The sequence below is a fragment of the Borostomias antarcticus genome (assembly GCF_949987555.1).
Source record: "Borostomias antarcticus genome assembly, chromosome: 24".
Taxonomy (NCBI): domain Eukaryota; kingdom Metazoa; phylum Chordata; class Actinopteri; order Stomiiformes; family Stomiidae; genus Borostomias; species Borostomias antarcticus.
Genome location: NC_140257.1, coordinates 18,343,157 through 18,363,179, shown reverse-complemented (window position 1 = coordinate 18,363,179; position 20,023 = coordinate 18,343,157). Strand labels below are relative to the sequence as shown.

The window sequence follows — 20,023 nt, the reverse complement described above, 5'->3', positions numbered from 1 at the left end:
TCTGCTAATGCACTTAGTAGCTGGGATAAGTTCAAATTTGCCATGGTGGGTGGAAGCATCCCCTGCCTAAACAGGGCAGATAATGACTCAGCTTCAGCAAGCGCTGTGAATGACTGGCAGGATGGGGTCTGTATGACTGGGATACAGCATAGTACGCCAGCCACTGCAGCAGCGTATTAACATGCAGCCCGCGGGGCCATGCTCATCCAGCCCCAGCATCCCGCTGGCAGCCATGCAACACCACTACCGTCAGCTGGGTTAGGGTTAGTCTCTGTGTCATGAGGGATTTCTTTCATATATTGAGTGTGTGACGAGGAGCAGTGCATTTTTATTCTTATAGGGTGAGGGTTGTGTTCTTATAGGGTGAGGGTTGTGTTCTTATAGGGTGAGGGTTGTGTTCTTATAGGGTGAGGGTTGTGTTCTTATAGGGTGAGGGTTGTGTTCTTATAGGGTGAGGGTTGTGTTCTTATAGGGTGAGGGTTGTGTTCTTATAGGGTGAGGGTTGTGTTCTTATAGGGTGAGGGTTGTGTTCTTATAGGGTGAGGGTTGTGTTCTTATAGGGTGAGGGTTGTGTTCTTATAGGGTGAGGGTTGTGTTCTTATAGGGTGAGGGTTGTGTTATAGGGTGAGGGTTGTGTTCTTATAGGGTGAGGGTTGTGTTCTTATAAGGTGAGGGTTGTGTTCTTATAAGGTGAGGGTTGTGTTCTTATAGGGTGAGGGTTGTGTTCTTATAGGGTGAGGGTTGTGTTCTTATAGGGTGAGGGTTGTGTTCTTATAGGGTGAGGGTTGTGTTCTTGTAGGGTGAGGGTTGTGTTCTTATAGGGTGAGGGTTGTGTTCTTATAGGGTGAGGGTTGTGTTCTTATAGGGTGAGGGTTGTGTTCTTATAGGGTGAGGGTTGTGTTCTTATAGGGTGAGGGTTGTGTTCTTATAAGGTGAGGGTTGTGTTCTTATAGGGTGAGGGTTGTGTTCTTATAGGGTGAGGGTTGTGTTCTTATAGGGTGAGGGTTGTGTTCTTATAGGGTGAGGGTTGTGTTCTTATAAGGTGAGGGTTGTGTTCTTATAGGGTGAGGGTTGTGTTCTTATAGGGTGAGGGTTGTGTTCTTATAGGGTGAGGGTTGTGTTATAGGGTGAGGGTTGTGTTCTTATAGGGTGAGGGTTGTGTTCTTATAGGGTGAGGGTTGTGTTCTTATAGGGTGAGGGTTGTGTTCTTATAGGGTGAGGGTTGTGTTCTTATAGGGTGAGGGTTGTGTTCTTATAGGGTGAGGGTTGTGTTCTTATAGGGTGAGGGTTGTGTTCTTATAGGGTGAGGGTTGTGTTCTTATAGGGTGAGGGTTGTGTTATAGGGTGAGGGTTGTGTTCTTATAGGGTGAGGGTTGTGTTCTTATAGGGTGAGGGTTGTGTTGTTATAGGGTGAGGGTTGTGTTCTTATAGGGTGAGGGTTGTGTTCTTATAGGGTGAGGGTGTTCTTATAGGGTGAGGGTTGTGTTCTTATAGGGTGAGGGTTGTGTTCTTATAAGGTGAGGGTTGTGTTCTTATAGGGTGAGGGTTGTGTTCTTATAGGGTGAGGGTTGTGTTCTTATAAGGTGAGGGTTGTGTTCTTATAAGGTGAGGGTTGGCCTGCTGCCAAAGGCATCACTGGTTCTGTTCTGATGGACTGATAGGGAAGGTGGCTGCTGCACACACTGTGTTTGTTTGTGTCACATACACACATGCAAAGGCAAGCAGACATTTGCGTGCGCACACACACACATTGTAACGCTGGCGCCCAACCAATCACGTTTGAGGAACAGACCGTTACAACATACACACACACACACACACACACACACACACACACACACACACACACACACACAGTGTACCTGCCAAATGCAGATGAAACACAGGCGCCTTCATAGCCGAATAAAACATTACATTACATTACAGTCATTTAGCAGACGCTTTTATAACAATAATTGCATTCAACGTAGGAAGAGCCAATGTACTACTACTAGCCAGAACTCACAAGTGCATCTTCTTTCTAAGTGAAAATGACTAAGTGACTGAAGTGACTGAAGTGACTAAGAGCATAATCTAGTGCTGAAGACAAGCAATCTAAAATACAATAGGTGCTTAAGAGGGATGATCGTTGTAGTACTTCTTGAAGAGATGAGTTTTGAGCCTGCGACGAAAAATGGGCAACGACAGTCCTGACGTCAGTGGGCAGTTCATTCCACCACTGCGGGGCCAGGACAGAGAAGAGCCGTGACCGTGTCAATCGACCGCAGGGGCCTCGGAGTGACGGGGCAACCAGTTGCCCTGAGGTAGCAGAGCGTAGCGGTCGGAAGGGTGTAGGGTTTGACCATGGCCTGGAGGTAGGAGGGGGCTGTTCCTTTCATTGCCCTGTAGGCTAGCGGCAGAGTTTTTTAAACTGGATGCAAGCCGCTACAGGGAGCCAGTGTATAGAACGGAGAAGGGAAGTTGTGTGGGAGAACTTGGAGTGGTTGAACACCAGGCGAGCAGCAGCTTTCTGGACAAGTTCCAGGGGTTTAATGGCTGACGCCGGGGCCCCAGTGAGGAGGGAGGTGCAGTAGTCCAGGCGGGAGATGACCAGGGCCTGGATGAGCACCTGTGCCAGGTTTCATCAGTGAGGAAAGGGCGAATCCTCCTGATGTTGTAGAGCATGAATCTGCAGCAGCGTGTGACGGATGTGATATGTGCGGAAAACGACAGTTGGTCATCTAGGGTCACACCAATTTCCTCGCAGTCCGAGTCGGGGTTAACACTGTGTCTTCAATGGTGATGGCCAGGTCCTGGTGCGGGCAGCCCTTCCCCAGGAGAAACAGCAGCTCAGTCTTGTCCAGATTGAGCTTGAGGTGATGTGTCGTCATCCACTCCAAGATGTCAGCCAAGCACCCAGCTATGCGTGTCTTTCTAGGAGGTCGTTCTGGTGGAGGTACGAAGACAGTTGGTTAAAGATAGCACGTTCAAGTGTTTTAGATAGAAAGCATAGAAGGGAAACCGGTCTGATACAAGAGATGCGTTGATGAGGTGGATTAGGAAGGGAAGGAGTTCAGGTGCAACAGACTGAAGGAGAGTCGAGGGAACAGGGTCTATGGAGCACGTGGTGGGGCGGTTAGATGTTACAAGGTTGAGGACCTTGTTGGGGGAGAGGGGAGAAAAGTGGGATAAGGTGGGGTGTGGAGAGGAGGGGGAGAGAGGGTGGGGAGGTAGGGTTGGTGCACGGAGCGTTGACCGGGGGAGGGGGGAAAGAGGATCTGATATCGTTAACTTTCTTGTCAAAGAAGTTGGCGAAATCATCAGGGAGAAGGGAGGAGTTGGGAGTAGGAGGTGGGGGCTGGAGTAGTGAAGAGAAGGTTTCAGACATTTTTAGGATTGGAAGCAGAGGGTAGGATTTTAGAGCGGAAGAAAGCAGCTTTAGCAGCAGACAGGGAGGAGGAGAATGTGGAAAGAAGAGATTGGAAATGAAGAAGGTCCTCTGGGAGTCTACCTTTCCTCCATTTACGCTCAGCTATTCTCAGGCTCAGTCTATCAGTACGCACAAAACCTCTTGTTCCACATGGCAGCTATGCTGTGTTCTCAGTGTGAACATGGTTCGGGTTACTAGGGTTACTAGCACCGTAGTTACCCTCTTGGCGTGGGCAGTGCAACAGAAGCTGTCATTTGGGGTCACAAATGTCAATACCTTGAATGCCCTGTTGCCCTCTCTTTCTCTCTTCCTCCCTCCCGATCTCTCCCTGCTATTGGAAATTATCCTCCAGGCTTGATGCTACAAAAGATCCCATTGCCAGTTTGAACTACTGTAGCCTGATATTCTGGTCCTGTGAAGTTCAATTAGAGCACAGAGCTGTCAAAGCTAGGGTTATGGGTTGAATTTCAATTGGGGCCCATACTGAATGGGAATGAATAATTTTAAGCCTAAAATAATAGACTTGGTTACACTAGATAACTAATAAATATTATGATTTGGACTCAATTGTAACCCTGGCCATTACAGTTGTTTCAGGTCAGTCAGTAATAGATGGTGCTGTGTGTTGGATGACTATAGCATGTTCAGGTCAGTAACAGATGTTCAGGTCAGTAACAGATGTTCAGGTCAGTAACAGATGTTCAGGTCAGTAACAGATGTTCAGGTCAGTAACAGATGTTCAGGTCAGTAACAGATGTTCAGGTCAGTAACATGTTCAGGTCAGTAACATGTTCAGGTCAGTAACATGTTCAGGTCAGTAACAGATGTTCAGGTCAGTAACAGATGTTCAGGTCAGTAACAGATGTTCAGGTCAGTAACATGTTCAGGTCAGTAACATGTTCAGGTCAGTAACATGTTCAGGTCAGTAACAGATGTTCAGGTCAGTAACATGTTCAGGTCAGTAATAGATGGTGCTGTGTGTTGGATGGCTTTAGCATGTTCAGGTGTGACAGACCCCAGAGGGGAGCAGGTGGGGCCTAACCCTAACCCTAACCCCCCACTCTGGGACTGTACTAGCAAGTACTCCCCATAGAGCTACTGTATAGCATGTACCTAACTCACCCCCCAGCTATTTATGTATTCATTCCCATCCATTTATAGCATCTGCATAATCCATTCATTATCTATCCCATTCCAGCTTCATTTTATACTTATAGAAAGGGTACTTATTGTGTTTTGTAAAACTGTGAAATTGTAATTTTTGTACAAATTGTTTTGTACAAATTGTACATTTGTCTATTTTTTAATGTCTATTTTAATTTGGAATTGAGTATTAGAGTTTATCTGTAGCATAATGTAATCTTGGAGCCGGCAGCAACATTTCCCTGTGACTGAACACCGTACATTACATGTGACGAATAAAAAGAATCTTGAATCCTGACTGCTGACTTGGGCCTGAACTATTAATAATTAGCAAAGCCTGGCCACTAGGTTGTACTGACTGAGGTGTATAATTTGCCATTAACATTAAAACATCTGTGCACTGAACATACGGTTAACTTTACTGTGAATCTAATCAAGCAGAGTCGTCTTGTCAGCACTCTAGCTGTGGTTTGTGTGAAGAGCTCTGGATTGGACTCTAGATGTGGTTTGTGTGTGAAACTGTGTGACGAGCTCTTGGACCATTTAAAGTCTGTTCTCTTCATGGCAGCACAGCGGTGGTCTCAATCTGGGGTCAACTCTCGCCTGTCTCAATCTGGGGTCAACTCTCGCCTGTCTCAATCTGGGGTCAACTCTCGCCTGTCTCAATCTGGGGTCAACTCTCGCCTGTCTCAATCTGGGGTCAACTCTCGCCTGTCTCGTGCTTCAGAGTCAACACAGTCCCTGGAAGAACGCAAAGCGGCACGGTCTCCATCTGATGGTCACATGGGGAGATGGAGGGGTGTGGTCTCCATCTGATGGTCACATGGGGAGATGGAGGGGTGTGGTCTCCATCTGATGGTCACATGGGGAGATGGAGGGGTGTGGTCCCCATCTGATGGTCACATGGGGAGATGGAGGGGTGTGGTCTCCATCTGATGGTCACATGGGGAGATGGAGGGGTGTGGTCTCCATCTGATGGTCACATGGGGAGATGGAGGGGTGTGGTCTCCATCTGATGGTCACATGGGGAGATGGAGGGGTGTGGTCTCCATCTGATGGTCACATGGGGCGATGGAGGGGTGTGGTCTCCATCTGATGGTCACATGGGGCGATGGAGGGGCACAGCATATGTTGATAAACCTTTTGACATCAAATATGGAAATAAGAACCGTGCCATTAGACCCATAATGAAAAATGAAGAGAAAAAAACAGGTTTTTGAACAAAGTGGTTAGATTTAAGTGATACTGTGCATTTTTATCTCATTCCTCACACTTTATTGTCTTTTACTAACTCAATCTCAGGCTGAGTTGAATTAAATAGTTCAACTGAGTAGTCAGGGTTAGGTTGTGCTAACCATTCTTTATAGGGTTAGGGTTAGGGTTAGGGTCAGGGTTAGGTTGTGCTAACCATTCTTTATAGGGTTAGGGTTAGGGTTAGGGTTAGGTTGTGCTAACCATTCTTTATAGTCTTTCAGGAAAACATGAATAGAATCTGACCTTTTTTTCTTGCTGGGTGTTTGTTAATTTGACAAGGTTTTTGTTGTTTGACATTACAGTATTCAGTTTCTGTTTCCTAAGGGGGGCTATCTGTCAGAAGATGCTTCCACACACACACACACACACACACACTCACACACACACACACACACACTCACACACACACACACACACACACACACACACACACACACACACACACACACACACACACACACACGTGAGACAATGAGCCATGGAGAGTGTGAGGTGCAGTAGGTGAAGATAATACTCCAACAGAGCTCCAGGATATAAACTGAGCTTTCAAAGAGAGTGACTGTTTCACTCAGAGAGAGAGAGAGAGAGAGAGAGAGAGAGAGAGAGAGAGAGAGAGTGTGTGTGTGCGTGTGTGTGTGTGTGTGTGTGAGTGGCTGTTTCACTCAGAGAGAGAGAGAGAGAGAGAGAGAGAGAGAGAGAGAGAGAGAGAGAGAGAGAGAGAGAGAGAGAGTGTGTGTGCGTGTGTGTGCGTGTGTGTGTGTGTGTGTGTGTGTGTGTGTGTGTGTGTGTGAGTCTGGCAGAGCCCCAGAGCTGCTGGGCGCCCCAGGCTGACATGTGTCACAGGAAGTGTTTTTCAATGAAAGCATTTGAGAGGAAATAACTCATCTGACTTCTGTCCTGGGGAAGAGGATAAGAGAGCAGATCCGCTCCGGCTCTTCACTGACAGATTTTAATCTCACTGTGCATGGAAGCGTGAAGCTGCCTTTAAACAGATTAAAATAAGAAACATGTCATCCTATATTTGCTCAAAGGAAAATAATCCTTTCGAAAAGAATATGTTTAATACACCAGACTATTAAATTATTTGTGACTACCAAAAAGTGATGTGAAAATTAAATCTAACCTGCCTTTCCTACATTTCTTCAAGCATTGAGACACATGCCACACATACAGATGTTTATTTGATTTGGCGCCACTCTAACAAAGGGGACACGTTAAATTATAATTTCCCTACCGTCTTATTGCGTTGCACACAAGACTGATAACCTGATGTGGGACTGGAAACCGCCTGAACTGTGAACAACCACATGACTGCAGAAAATATCTCAATTCATGAGGGAAATTTATGTTTTATTGTAATATGAACACCAGTCTAATAGTATAGTGTTAGTTTAGTGGTGTCTGTAATGGTGGTTAGTATAGTGTTGACTGTAATGGTGGTTAGTATAGTGGAACTAACCATAGTATAGTGTTGTCTGTAAGTGTTGCCTGTAATGGTTGTTAGTTTAGTATTGCCTGTAATGGTGGTTTATGTAGCCTATTCAGGAAAATAGAAAAAACAAGTTGTACAATGATTTGGGGGCTAATATTCCTAGCTAGCTACATAAAGTCACCAGCTTTATATCCCGCCACAGTGTCACAATCAAGCGGAGATGGCGGTGTGCCCCTAACCCTAACCCTAACCCTAACCCTACAAACTCTGACTAGAGAGACTAGAGACTGGCAACATGAACCAATATAAGGCAGCAGCTCAGACAACGTAAGGAGCACAGTGAAGGAAGCCAAAAGGGAATATGGTGAGAAGATGGAATTTAAATTCAAACAAGGTGACCTGTGTGTGGCAGGGATTAAACACCTGACTGACTATAAGGGACCTCCATCCTCCTCAGGAGGTGCAGACGCTGCTCTCATGAACACCTCAACACTTTCTACTGAACACTTTGAACCCAACAACAGCTGGACGGCCATTGCACCTGAGGTGGAGGAGAATGGAGGGGAGGAGAGACACTCTCTCTCTCTCTCTCTGAACACGGCATCAGAAGGGTGTTTAAACAGGTGAACACCAGGAAAGAAGGGTGTTTAAACAGGTGAACACCAGGAAAGAAGGGTGTTTAAACAGGTGAACACCAGGAAAGAGGGTGTTTAAACAGGTGAACACCAGGAAAGAACGGTGTTTAACCAGGTGAACACCAGGAAAGAAGGGTGTTTAAACAGGTGAACACCAGGAAAGAAGGGTGTTTAAACAGGTGAACACCAGGAAAGAAGGGTGTTTAAACAGGTGAACACCAGGAAAGAAGGGTGTTTAAACAGGTGAACACCAGGAAAGAAGGGTGTTTAAACAGGTGAACACCAGGAAAGAGGGTGTTTAAACAGGTGAACACCAGGAAAGCCGCGGGACCAGACGGTATCGCAGGGCGGGTCCTCAAGGCGTGCGCCAACCAACTGGTTCCTGAGTTCACAGTGATATTCAACCTGTCCCTGGCCCTGTCCATCGTCCCCACATGCTTCAAGAAGTCCTCCATCATCAAGAAGCCAAGACCAGCCTGCCTCCATGACCAGCGCCCGCTAGCTCTCACCTCCGTGGTGAGGAAGTGCTTTGAGAAGCTGGTCAAGGAACACATCTGCTCCTCACTGACCAGCACACTAGACCCCCTACAGCTCACATACAGACCCAACAGATCCACAGAAGATGCAACAGCTCACATCCTCCACACCACCCTATCCCACCTAGACAAGAGCAAGGGCAATGTGTTGGGTTGTGTGAGACTGCTGTTCATTGACTACAGTTCAGCTTTCAACACTATAACCCCATCCAGACTGGCCCAGTAGTCAACCTCCATCTGAGTGTCAGAAAGACAAAGGAGATGCTGGTGGACTTTGGGAGGAATCAGGAGAGGAACTACACCCCTCAGGACCCATGTAGAGAGAGTGGACAACTTCAAATACTTTGGTGAGAAACTCAGCTTCTTTCCGCAAGCCATCCGGCTCCTGAATTATTCTATCTAACGTATAGTACCACTACACCCAGAGGAGCAGGATACATAACACAGGATATATAGTGATAACATAACACAGGATATATAGTGATAACATAACACAGGATATATAGTGATAACATAACACAGGATATATAGTGATTACATAACACAGGATATATAGTGATAACATAACACAGGATATATAGTGATAACATAACACAGGATATATAGTGATAACATAACACAGGATATATAGTGATAACATAACACAGGATATATAGTGATAACATAACACAGGATATATAGTGATAACATAACACAGGATATATAGTGATAACATAACACAGGATATATAGTGATAACATAACACAGGATATATAGTGATAACATAACACAGGATATATAGTGTACATAACACAACCACTTACAACGCAAATGTCATACCCCATGCCATACATTTATTATTTCAATAGAATGTACTGTACCTATCACCCATTTCACTGTGACTGTAAATGACAGATAAAGTGTCAATGTCAATGTCATTTTATTTATATAGCACCATTCATACAAAATAATGTAGCGCATAGTGATTTCCATAAAAAGAGATGGATAAAAACATAAATCATCAAAAAACACAGTGAGAACAGATTGAAAAGAAACAATCAAAGTAAAACAATTAAAAATGAAAGATAGTGTAAAATAAGGAACTAAAAGGAATCTTGAATCTTGATGGTGCGTGGAAGAGCGCCATTTTGAAGGAGAAACATCTGTACAAGCACATGCTTCACACACACACACACACACACACTAGAGATGCGAATATTGCGGATATATCCACGACATTCGCGGATATCCGCATCCGCGGGTGGGTGGGCCAATAAAAATCAACATAGTGAATAATTTTGGGGGGATTGCGGGTGGATTTGTCAGTTATATTCGTATTTAATAACTACTATAATTATATATATTATATTATAACAACTGCGAGAACGTCAACCCAGATCCTGCGAAAGAGAGCCTATAATCTTTAAATTGTTTAAGTCAAGAAAATGTGCCTATATGAAAAGCGAATGAGCACGAACGGCTGGACATCATTTAAATGTAAACACAATAACTGGCGGGTTGGGTGCGGGTGCGGGTCTCTACATTTTAGAAGATAATTACAGTACATCGGGTGGGTGGCGGGTGGATGATTGATGAGTGCACGCGGATTTGGGTGCGCTCAAACTCCATCCGCGCATCTCTAACACACACACACACACACACACACACACACACACACACACACACACACACACACACACACACACACACACAAACAATCATACACCATTATGTGCTTTTAAGGTGCCAATAAATGTAATGTGCCAATAAATGTAGGCTGACCCAGGTTTGCTACAGGCTGACCCAGGTTTGACCCAGGTTTGACCCAGGTTTGACCCAGGTTTGACCCAGGTTTGACCCAGGTCTGCTACAGGCTGACCCAGGTTTGACCCAGGTTTGCTACAGGCTGACCCAGGTTTGACCCAGGTTTGCTACAGGCTGACCCAGGTTTGACCCAGGTTTGACCCAGGTTTGACCCAGGTTTGCTCCAGGCCGACTCGTCCCTCTCTCTGCAGCATCTCTTCTACATGGTGGTGCAGACTCTCTACATGCTGGGCCACAGCCTGTCTCTGATCTCTCTCTCTCTGATCTCTCTCTGATATCTCTCTCTGATCTCTCTCTCTCTGATATCTCTCTCTCTGATCTCTCTCTGATATCTCTCTCTGATCTCTCTCTGATCTCTCTCTCTCTCTGATATCTCTCTCTCTGCAGCGTCTCTTCTACATGGTGGTGCAGACTCTCTACATGCTGGGCCACAGCCTGTCTCTGATCTCTCTCTCTCTCTGATCTCTCTATCTCTGATCTCTCTCTCTCTGATCTCTCTCTCTGATATCTCTCTCTGATCTCTCTCTCTGATCTCTCTCTCTGATCTCTCTCTGATCTCTCTCTCTCTGATCTCTCTCTCTCTGATCTCTCTATCTCTGATCTCTCTCTCTCTGATCTCTCTCTCTCTGATCTCTCTCTCTCTGATCTCTCTATCTCTGATATCTCTCTCTGATCTCTCTCTCTCTGATATCTCTCTCTCTGCAGCGTCTCTTCTACATGGTGGTGCAGACTCTCTACACGCTGGGCCACAGCCTGTCTCTGATCTCTCTCTCTCTCTGATCTCTCTCTCTCTGATCTCTCTCTGATCTCTCTCTCTCTGATCTCTCTCTGATATCTCTCTCTCTGATCTCTCTCTCTCTGATCTCTCTCTGATCTCTCTCTCTCTGATCTCTCTCTGATCTCTCTCTGATATCTCTCTCTCTGATCTCTCTCTGATCTCTCTCTGATATCTCTCTCTCTGATCTCTCTCTCTCTGATCTCTCTCTGATCTCTCTCTGATATCTCTCTCTCTGATCTCTCTCTCTCTGATCTCTCTCTCTCTGATCTCTCTCTGATCTCTCTCTCTCTGATATCTCTCTCTCTGCAGCGTCTCTTCTACATGGTGGTGCAGACTCTCTACACGCTGGGCCACAGCCTGTCTCTGATCTCTCTCTCTCTCTGATCTCTCTCTCTCTGATCTCTCTCTCTCTGATCTCTCTCTGATCTCTCTCTCTCTGATCTCTCTCTCTCTGATCTCTCTCTCTCTGATCTCTCTCTGATCTCTCTATCTCTGATCTCTCTATCTCTGATCTCTCTCTCTGATCTCTCTCTGATCTCTCTCTCTCTGATCTCTCTCTGATATCTCTCTCTGATCTCTCTCTCTCTGATCTCTCTCTCTCTGATCTCTCTCTGATCTCTCTCTCTGATATCTCTCTCTCTGATCTCTCTCTGATCTCTCTCTCTCTGATCTCTCTCTGATATCTCTCTCTGATCTCTCTCTCTCTGATATCTCTCTCTCTGCAGCGTCTCTTCTACATGGTGGTGCAGACTCTCTACACGCTGGGCCACAGCTTGTCTCTGATCTCTCTCTCTCTGATCTCTCTCTGATCTCTCTCTCTCTGATCTCTCTCTCTCTGATCTCTCTCTGATCTCTCTCTCTCTGATCTCTCTCTCTCTGATCTATCTCTGATCTCTCTCTCTCTGATCTCTCTCTGATATCTCTCTCTGATCCCTCTCTGATATCTCTCTCTCTGATCTCTCTCTGATATCTCTCTCTGATCTCTCTCTCTCTGATATCTCTCTCTCTGCAGCGTCTCTTCTACATGGTGGTGCAGACTCTCTACACGCTGGGCCACAGCTTGTCTCTGATCTCTCTCTCTCTGATCTCTCTCTGATCTCTCTCTCTCTGATCTCTCTCTCTCTGATCTCTCTCTGATCTCTCTCTCTCTGATCTCTCTCTCTCTGATCTATCTCTGATCTCTCTCTCTCTGATCTCTCTCTGATATCTCTCTCTGATCTCTCTCTGATATCTCTCTCTCTGATCTCTCTCTGATATCTCTCTCTGATCTCTCTCTCTCTGATATCTCTCTCTCTGCAGCGTCTCTTCTACATGGTGGTGCAGACTCTCTACACGCTGGGCCACAGCCTGTCTCTGATCTCTCTCTCTCTCTGATCTCTCTATCTCTGATCTCTCTCTCTCTGATCTCTCTCTGATCTCTCTCTCTCTGATCTCTCTCTGATCTCTCTCTGATCTCTCTCTGATCTCTCTCTGATCTCTCTCTCTCTGATATCTCTCTCTCTGATCTCTCTCTCTCTGATCTCTCTCTGATATCTCTCTCTGATCTCTCTCTCTCTGATATCTCTCTCTCTGCAGCGTCTCTTCTACATGGTGGTGCAGACTCTCTACACGCTGGGCCACAGCTTGTCTCTGATCTCTCTCTCTCTGATCTCTCTCTGATCTCTCTCTCTCTGATCTCTCTCTCTCTGATCTCTCTCTGATCTCTCTCTCTCTGATCTCTCTCTCTCTGATCTATCTCTGATCTCTCTCTCTCTGATCTCTCTCTGATATCTCTCTCTGATCTCTCTCTCTCTGATATCTCTCTCTCTGATCTCTCTCTCTCTGATCTCTCTCTGATATCTCTCTCTGATCTCTCTCTCTCTGATATCTCTCTCTCTGCAGCGTCTCTTCTACATGGTGGTGCAGACTCTCTACACGCTGGGCCACAGCCTGTCTCTGATCTCTCTCACCACCGGCAGCGCCATCCTCTGCTTGATCAGGTACGTGGCTGTGATGTGGAGGGTTAGGGTTAGGGTAGGGTTAGTACGGTTAGGGTTAGTACGGTTAGGGTAGGGTTAGGCTAGGGTTAGGGTTAGTACGGTTAGGGTAGGGTTAGTAGGATTAGAGTATGGTTGGTAGGGTTAGGCTAGGTCTAGTCGGGTTAGGGTAGGTTTAGTAGGGTTAGGGTAGGGTTAGGCTAGGGTTAGTAGGGTTAGGCTAGGTCTAGTAGGGTTAGGGTAGGGTTAGTACGGTTAGGGTAGGGTTAGTAGGGTTAGGCTAGGGTTAGTAGGGTTAGGCTAGCACTAGTAGGGTTTGGTTAGGTAGGTGGCTGTGGTACACAGGGTCAGGGTTAGGGTCAGGGTTAGGGTTAGGGTTAGGGTTAGGTAGGTGGCTGTGGTACACAGGGTCAGGGTTAGGGTCAGGGTTAGGGTCAGGGTTGGGGTTAGGTAGGTGGCTGTGGTACACAGGGTCAGGGTCAGGGTTAGGGTTAGGTAGGTGGCTGTGGTACACAGGGTCAGGGTTAGGGTCAGGGTTAGGGTTAGTAGGGTTTGGTTAGGTAGGTGGCTGTGGTACACAGGGTCAGGGTTAGGGTTAGGGTTAGGTAGGTGGCTGTGGTACTCAGGGCCAAAATGTATCTGGCCTCATACAGGGTTGAACGTACAGCATTCTTTATAATAGTATAATTGACCATATTTGAAAACAATACAATGAAAGGACAAAAATGCAATTTTTATTACGGAGCAAAAAGCTTCATTTTATAAGAACTTCCCACCAGGCTAGGGGAACAGACTTTGTACTTGGCAGTGTACATGGTGCCGCAGCTGTTGAAAGGTACCAGTGAGTATAATTATGTTATTATGTTAATCTGCTCCTCTCCCCCTCCACAGAAAACTCCGCTGCACACGGAATTACATCCACCTGAACCTGTTCTTCTCCTTCATCCTGAGGGCGGCGGCCGTCCTGGTGAAAGACGACATCCTTTTCTCTCGTAGCACCCTGTGCTCCAACCAGTCCTCGCTGGTGAGGCTCTGCCCAACAGCCTCTCTGTTCCTTGCTTGTTCTGTCTCTGGTTGTGTAGGTGGATATACTTGTTCTGTCTCTGGTTGTGTAGGTGGATATACTTGTATGTCTCTGGTTGTGTAGGTGGATATACTTGTATGTCTCTGGTTGTGTAGGTGGATATACTTGTATGTCTCTGGTTGTGTAGGTGGATATACTTGTTCTGTCTCTGGTTGTGTAGGTGGATGTACTTGTTCTGTCTCTGGTTGTGTAGGTGGATATACTTGTTCTGTCTCTGGTTGTGTAGGTGGATGTACTTGTTCTGTCTCTGGTTGTGTAGGTGGATATACTTGTTCTGTCTCTGGTTGTGTAGGTGGATATACTTGTATGTCTCTGGTTGTGTAGGTGGATATACTTGTTCTGTCTCTGGTTGTGTAGGTGGATGTACTTGTTCTGTCTCTGGTTGTGCATGTGGATGTCCTGGTCATTTCCCTTGGTGGGCATTGTGGCTAATGGCGTATTCTTAACTGACATCTTTAAAGTGTGAATATGTTTAAACTGTTGTCAATCATTGATATCAAATGCATTAATCAGTAGTTATCTGTTTGGTACTGAGACAAGTAATAAATCGTTATAATGTTGATAGTGAGCGGTATGTGTAGATACACAGTGGTATGTGTAGATACACAGTGGTATGTATAGATACACAGCGGTATGTATAGATACACAGCGGTATGTGTAGATACACAGTGGTATGTGTAGATACACAGTGGTATGTATAGATACACAGCGGTATGTGTAGATACACAGTGGTATGTATAGATACACAGTGGTATGTGGTATGTGTAGATACACAGAGGTATGTGTAGATACACAGTGGTATGTATAGATACACAGTGGTATGTGTAGATACACAGTGGTATGTGTAGATACACAGTGGTATGTATAGATACACAGTGGTATGTGTAGATACACAGTGGTATGTATAGATACACAGCGGTATGTGTAGATACACAGTGGTATGTGTAGATACACAGTGGTATGTGTAGATACACAGTGGTATGTATAGATACACAGTGGTATGTGTAGATACACAGTGGTATGTGTAGATACACAGTGGTATGTATAGATACACAGCGGTATGTGTAGATACACAGTGGTATGTATAGATACACAGTGGTATGTGGTATGTGTAGATACACAGAGGTATGTGTAGATATACAGAGGTATGTATAGATACACAGTGGTATGTGGTATGTATAGATACACAGAGGTATGTATAGATACACAGCGGTATGTGTAGATACACAGTGGTATGTGTAGATACACAGCGGTATGTATAGATACACAGCGGTATGTATAGATATACAGTGGTATGTATAGATACACAGTGGTATGTGTAGATACACAGCGGTATGTGTAGATACACAGCGGTATGTGTAGATACACAGCGGTATGTATAGATACACAGCGGTATGTGTAGATACACAGAGGTATGTATAGATACACAGCGGTATGTGTAGATACACAGCGGTATGTGTAGATACACAGAGGTATGTGTAGATACACAGCGGTATGTGTAGATACACAGAGGTATGTATAGATACACAGTGGTATGTATAGATACACAGCGGTATGTATAGATACACAGTGGTATGTATAGATACACAGTGGTATGTGTAGATACACAGTGGTATGTATAGATACACAGCGGTATGTGTAGATACACAGAGGTATGTGTAGATACACAGCGGTATGTGTAGATACACAGAGGTATGTATAGATACACAGCGGTATGTATAGATACACAGAGGTATGTATAGATACACAGTGGTATGTATAGATACACAGAGGTATGTGTAGATACACAGCGGTATGTGTAGATACACAGCGGTATGTGTAGATACACAGAGGTATGTATAGATACACAGCGGTATGTATAGATACACAGAGGTATGTATAGATACACAGTGGTATGTATAGATACACAGAGGTATGTGTAGATACACATAGTATGTAATGCTGTATAATGTTGTTGCAGGTTGGTTGCAAGACCAGCTTGGTGTTTTTCCACTACTTCATCATGGCTAATTTCTTCTGGCTGCTAGTGGAAGGCCTTTATCTCCACACACTGCTGATCGTCATCTTCTCTGAAAATAGACACTTCATAGTTTATCTTCTCATCGGCTGGGGTAAGATACACACTCATTTATCAACATGATCTTGGCCAGCAGTGACGGAAACATAGTTTCCATTTTGACATTTAGTATAATGTCTTAGATTTACATTGTTATTGACATATAGTTAGAATTTGACATTTCTCGGTTACTTGGGAATGTGATGAAATAGCCCAGAGAGCAGGTTAGAGAGACTGGCAGGAAACTGAAGCTTTCATGGCTCACTGATATTGAAATGTAATTTCCTCTCTACGTCAGGAATCCCAATGATCTTTGTGTTTGCATGGACAATGACACGGATTTACTATGAGGACACAGGGTGAGCAGTCTCACAAGATCTACTCTCATATTATTCTGCTTCCCTCAATTGGGATAATAATAATAATAAATAATAATAATAACTAGGGCTGCGAGCAGCAGTGAGCGTCACCAGTAGGTGGCGCTTTAAGGGTGACTCAATACCGATGCATAGATGTGTTCAGGACGGTACCTTGATGAAGCGTGAGAAATGTTGTGTAAATCGGACAATGTATGTAGAAGTTCATGATGACTTCCTGCTTGACCTGTAGGCGGCGCTATAAGTATGACTCAATACTGACCTACAGATGTATTCAGGACACGACCTTCATCAAACGTGAGCAATTTGGTGTAAATCGGATAATGTATGTAGGAGTTATGAGGACTTCCTGTAAGCAGTAGGTGGCGCTATAAGTATGACTCAATGCTGATGCACAGATGTGTATGATTGTATGATTTACTTTGTATGATTTACACAACATTTCTCATGCTTCATCAAGGTACCGTCCTGAACACATCTATGTGTCGGTATTGAGTCACACTTAGAGTGCCACCTACTGGTGACAGGAAGTTTCTCTCAGTACTGGACACCGAAATAGCACACCCTTTATCGGTGCTGCACCCGGACACACGTGGGGTGCGAGGGCCCGCTCACTGCTGCTCGCAGCCCTAGTTTAATATTGATGTGATTTTTTGGTGGTGGCGTGATAAAGTCTGTATTCAGATGAATGTAATCAGTATGTTAATCAAGTGTTGACAGCAAGATTTACGCACTAAGTAGTTCTAAGTAATAATTTACTTTTGTTGCAACATATGGTCATATGGATGGATTATTAAACATGTTAAAATTCTACTCATTATACTCCCTCTTTGATTCATTTTCAGGGATAGTCATAGGTACATTGAGAGTGTTCCCTAAGGATAGTCATAGGTACATTGAGATTCTTTTGTTCCTTTAGATGTTGGGAAAATAACGACACCCCAGTACCGAACTGGGTGATCAATGGGCCAATAGGATTCTCCGTCATGGTAGGTTCCTCCACTCACAGCCAATAGGATTCTCCGTCATGGTAGGTTCCTCCACTCACAACCAATAGGATTCTCCGTCATGGTAGGTTCCTCCCTTCAGACGTTTATAGGCATTAACTAAACAGGCAGCGTGTATGAGATTAGCAATAAGCAAATGTCACACAGAGAATATTCACATGTGCCTGATATGGCTGTCATAGCATGAACATGTTCAGTTCATGTCAAATCCATGAAGCAGTGTGATATGACGCCCATAGTGCCGCTGTGCCACATGCTGTGAATAGACACTGGATCATGCATAGATGAGGGGCCTTAAAGGACAATGCTCGTTTTTGACAACCTGGGGCCTCATTTATAAACATTGCGTAGAATCCACGTAACTAAGTTAGCTTAGCTAAGTGATTACTAAAATATACGCACAAAAAATCTCCGATTTATAAAACGCTGCGTATCACAACCCGTGTTCACTCAGGCACGCCTACGCCAGCTGCCCTTTATAAATCACAATCAACACTTAACTTGGCGCACGTGAACGCGCGTTCTGATCACACCCCAATTAACGCCCACAATTGCCTATAAATGGTCAGTGATACGCCTATACATATGCAACGACAATGGAGCCGAGTGCAAAAGGCAGAAAGAGAAAGATACATTTTACCGATGCGAGGTGGAGGTATTGGTCAACGAGGTAGAGACGCCGCAAAAGTATCTTTTCGGAACGATGATTTCACATGTGCACGACTGATAAGAGCACCTGTTAGGCCTGAGTGGTCTGTTAGATAATGAATTATCTATCATGCAGGCTATATTGGCATTCGTTTAGTGCGGTAGGCCTTATTAGGTGGCTGCTTATATCCAAACTGATAATCATTATAAGCCTATAGTGTTGTTGCATGGGTAATGGGGTTTGGATCTATATTGCACGTAATCTAATGCTTCACAGGGTGGCCCATGAATAAAATGCCTAACTTATCAACGTATAAACGGGGCACTGAGAATGCAGCTTCTAAAAAATCTATTTTCTGCCGCAAAACGGTTGTTTTCATCAATCTGTCTTTATGAATCGCTAGTTGTGCGCATGCGTGCTGGAGCAAGTGGGGAAGCGAATTCGTTTATAAAGAGTTTCTAAAGATCATATTACAGAGGCATGTGAAAAACCACAACAGGCCTACTTTCTATGTAAGCACAACTAGCGATTCATAAAGACAGATTGATGAAAACAACCGTTTTGCGGCAGAAAATAGATTTTTTAGAAGCTGCATTCTCAGTGCCCCGTCCGCCGCCATTACATGGATATGCTTGGCTCGCGCTGGATTTTAAATTTCTTCTACAGGCTTCCGAACTACACAGTGATCTCGGTGAGTGAAACGTCTGATAATATGCCGTAAATAATGTCCATGTTGTCAAAAACAAGCATTGTCCTTTAATCAAAGAATCTTTGCTCAGACTTAGGGCATTTCAATTCATGGCATTTTTTCAATTTATAGTATTTTTAAATGGTGCAGCTGCTTCTGTATGCGACATGTCAGTCCATCCGTGTGTGAGCATGTACACACCGTGTAGCATGAGATTTAGACCATACCTTTGTACACCAGCAGAGGGCAGTAGAGATTGCTCATAAACTAACACCACCTGCGTGTGATTTTTTTTTATTTGTCTTTAAGGTGAACTTCATCCTGTTTATCAGCATTATTAGGATCTTGGTCCAGAAGTTGCGATGTCCTGATGTTGGTGGAAATGACCAGTCGCAGTACAAGTATGATTTCACCTCATAATTGCATTTATTTATTAAAAGATAAGTATTTATTAGTATTGAAAAATTATTATATAAAATAAAGTATTTAATAGTATTTTTTACTATTATCTCAGTCTGACTTACCTGAACCTGACACATAGAAACTATATGTCCCTGATCTCCTCAGTATTGAGCTAGCTACAGTTGTTATGTAGGCCTACACTCGAACGCACTCGGCTACAATGGAAGTCAACAGGGCCAGTGAAATGTTGGAAAACATACTCTACAACGTACTGCAGCAGTTTACAGTGCAAAAGAAAGAAGGTAGTGAGCTCGCTCTGTTTCAAATGGAACTTTTGATTCAACATTCAGTTTCAGATTACAATATATTTCACAGGAGAGCATATTAAGACCGGTAAGATTATTACATCCTGTGCTTCCCATCTAAGAAAACATATTTATCGTACGTTTTCCACCATTTCACTGGTCCTGTTGACTTCCATTGCTGAGTGTTCGCAAGTGCACACCTGCAGAACAACTGTAGTTAGCTCAAATAGTGAACCCTATCCTTTAAGTTAAAGAGTTTGGCTGAATAGCAATTCACCCCATGGCCCTACCCCCTGCCCCTAACAATTTTGCTCGCTCACGTTTAGGGGTAGGGTCGTCCCAGTCCTCGAGGGTGTCAAGTGTAGGGTTAAGGGCGAGGGATACCATAGCCCTCGAAACTTAGATATTTCAGACCCACACTTCAAACCAAGGGCTATGAGCAAACAACAAAATAACACCACACATTTCCGAAAAAATACTGTTGTTGTG

At 44.6% G+C, this 20,023-nt stretch overlaps 1 protein-coding gene across 1 annotated transcript in view; it reads left to right on the top strand.

Annotated features, from left to right (window-relative positions):
* The window catches only part of LOC311325640 (vasoactive intestinal polypeptide receptor 2-like), a gene marked incomplete at both ends in the record, with an annotated part of 31,987 nt that overhangs the window by 8,808 nt on the left and 3,156 nt on the right, over nt 1-20,023 (top strand). Inside the window, 6 exons of the mRNA XM_084458363.1 lie at nt 12,872-12,969; nt 13,858-13,990; nt 16,011-16,161; nt 16,405-16,465; nt 17,403-17,472; nt 19,137-19,228. Of these exons, the coding sequence (XP_084314489.1) occupies nt 12,872-12,969; nt 13,858-13,990; nt 16,011-16,161; nt 16,405-16,465; nt 17,403-17,472; nt 19,137-19,228 (605 nt within the window). The remainder of the gene's footprint in view (nt 1-12,871; nt 12,970-13,857; nt 13,991-16,010; nt 16,162-16,404; nt 16,466-17,402; nt 17,473-19,136; nt 19,229-20,023) is intronic.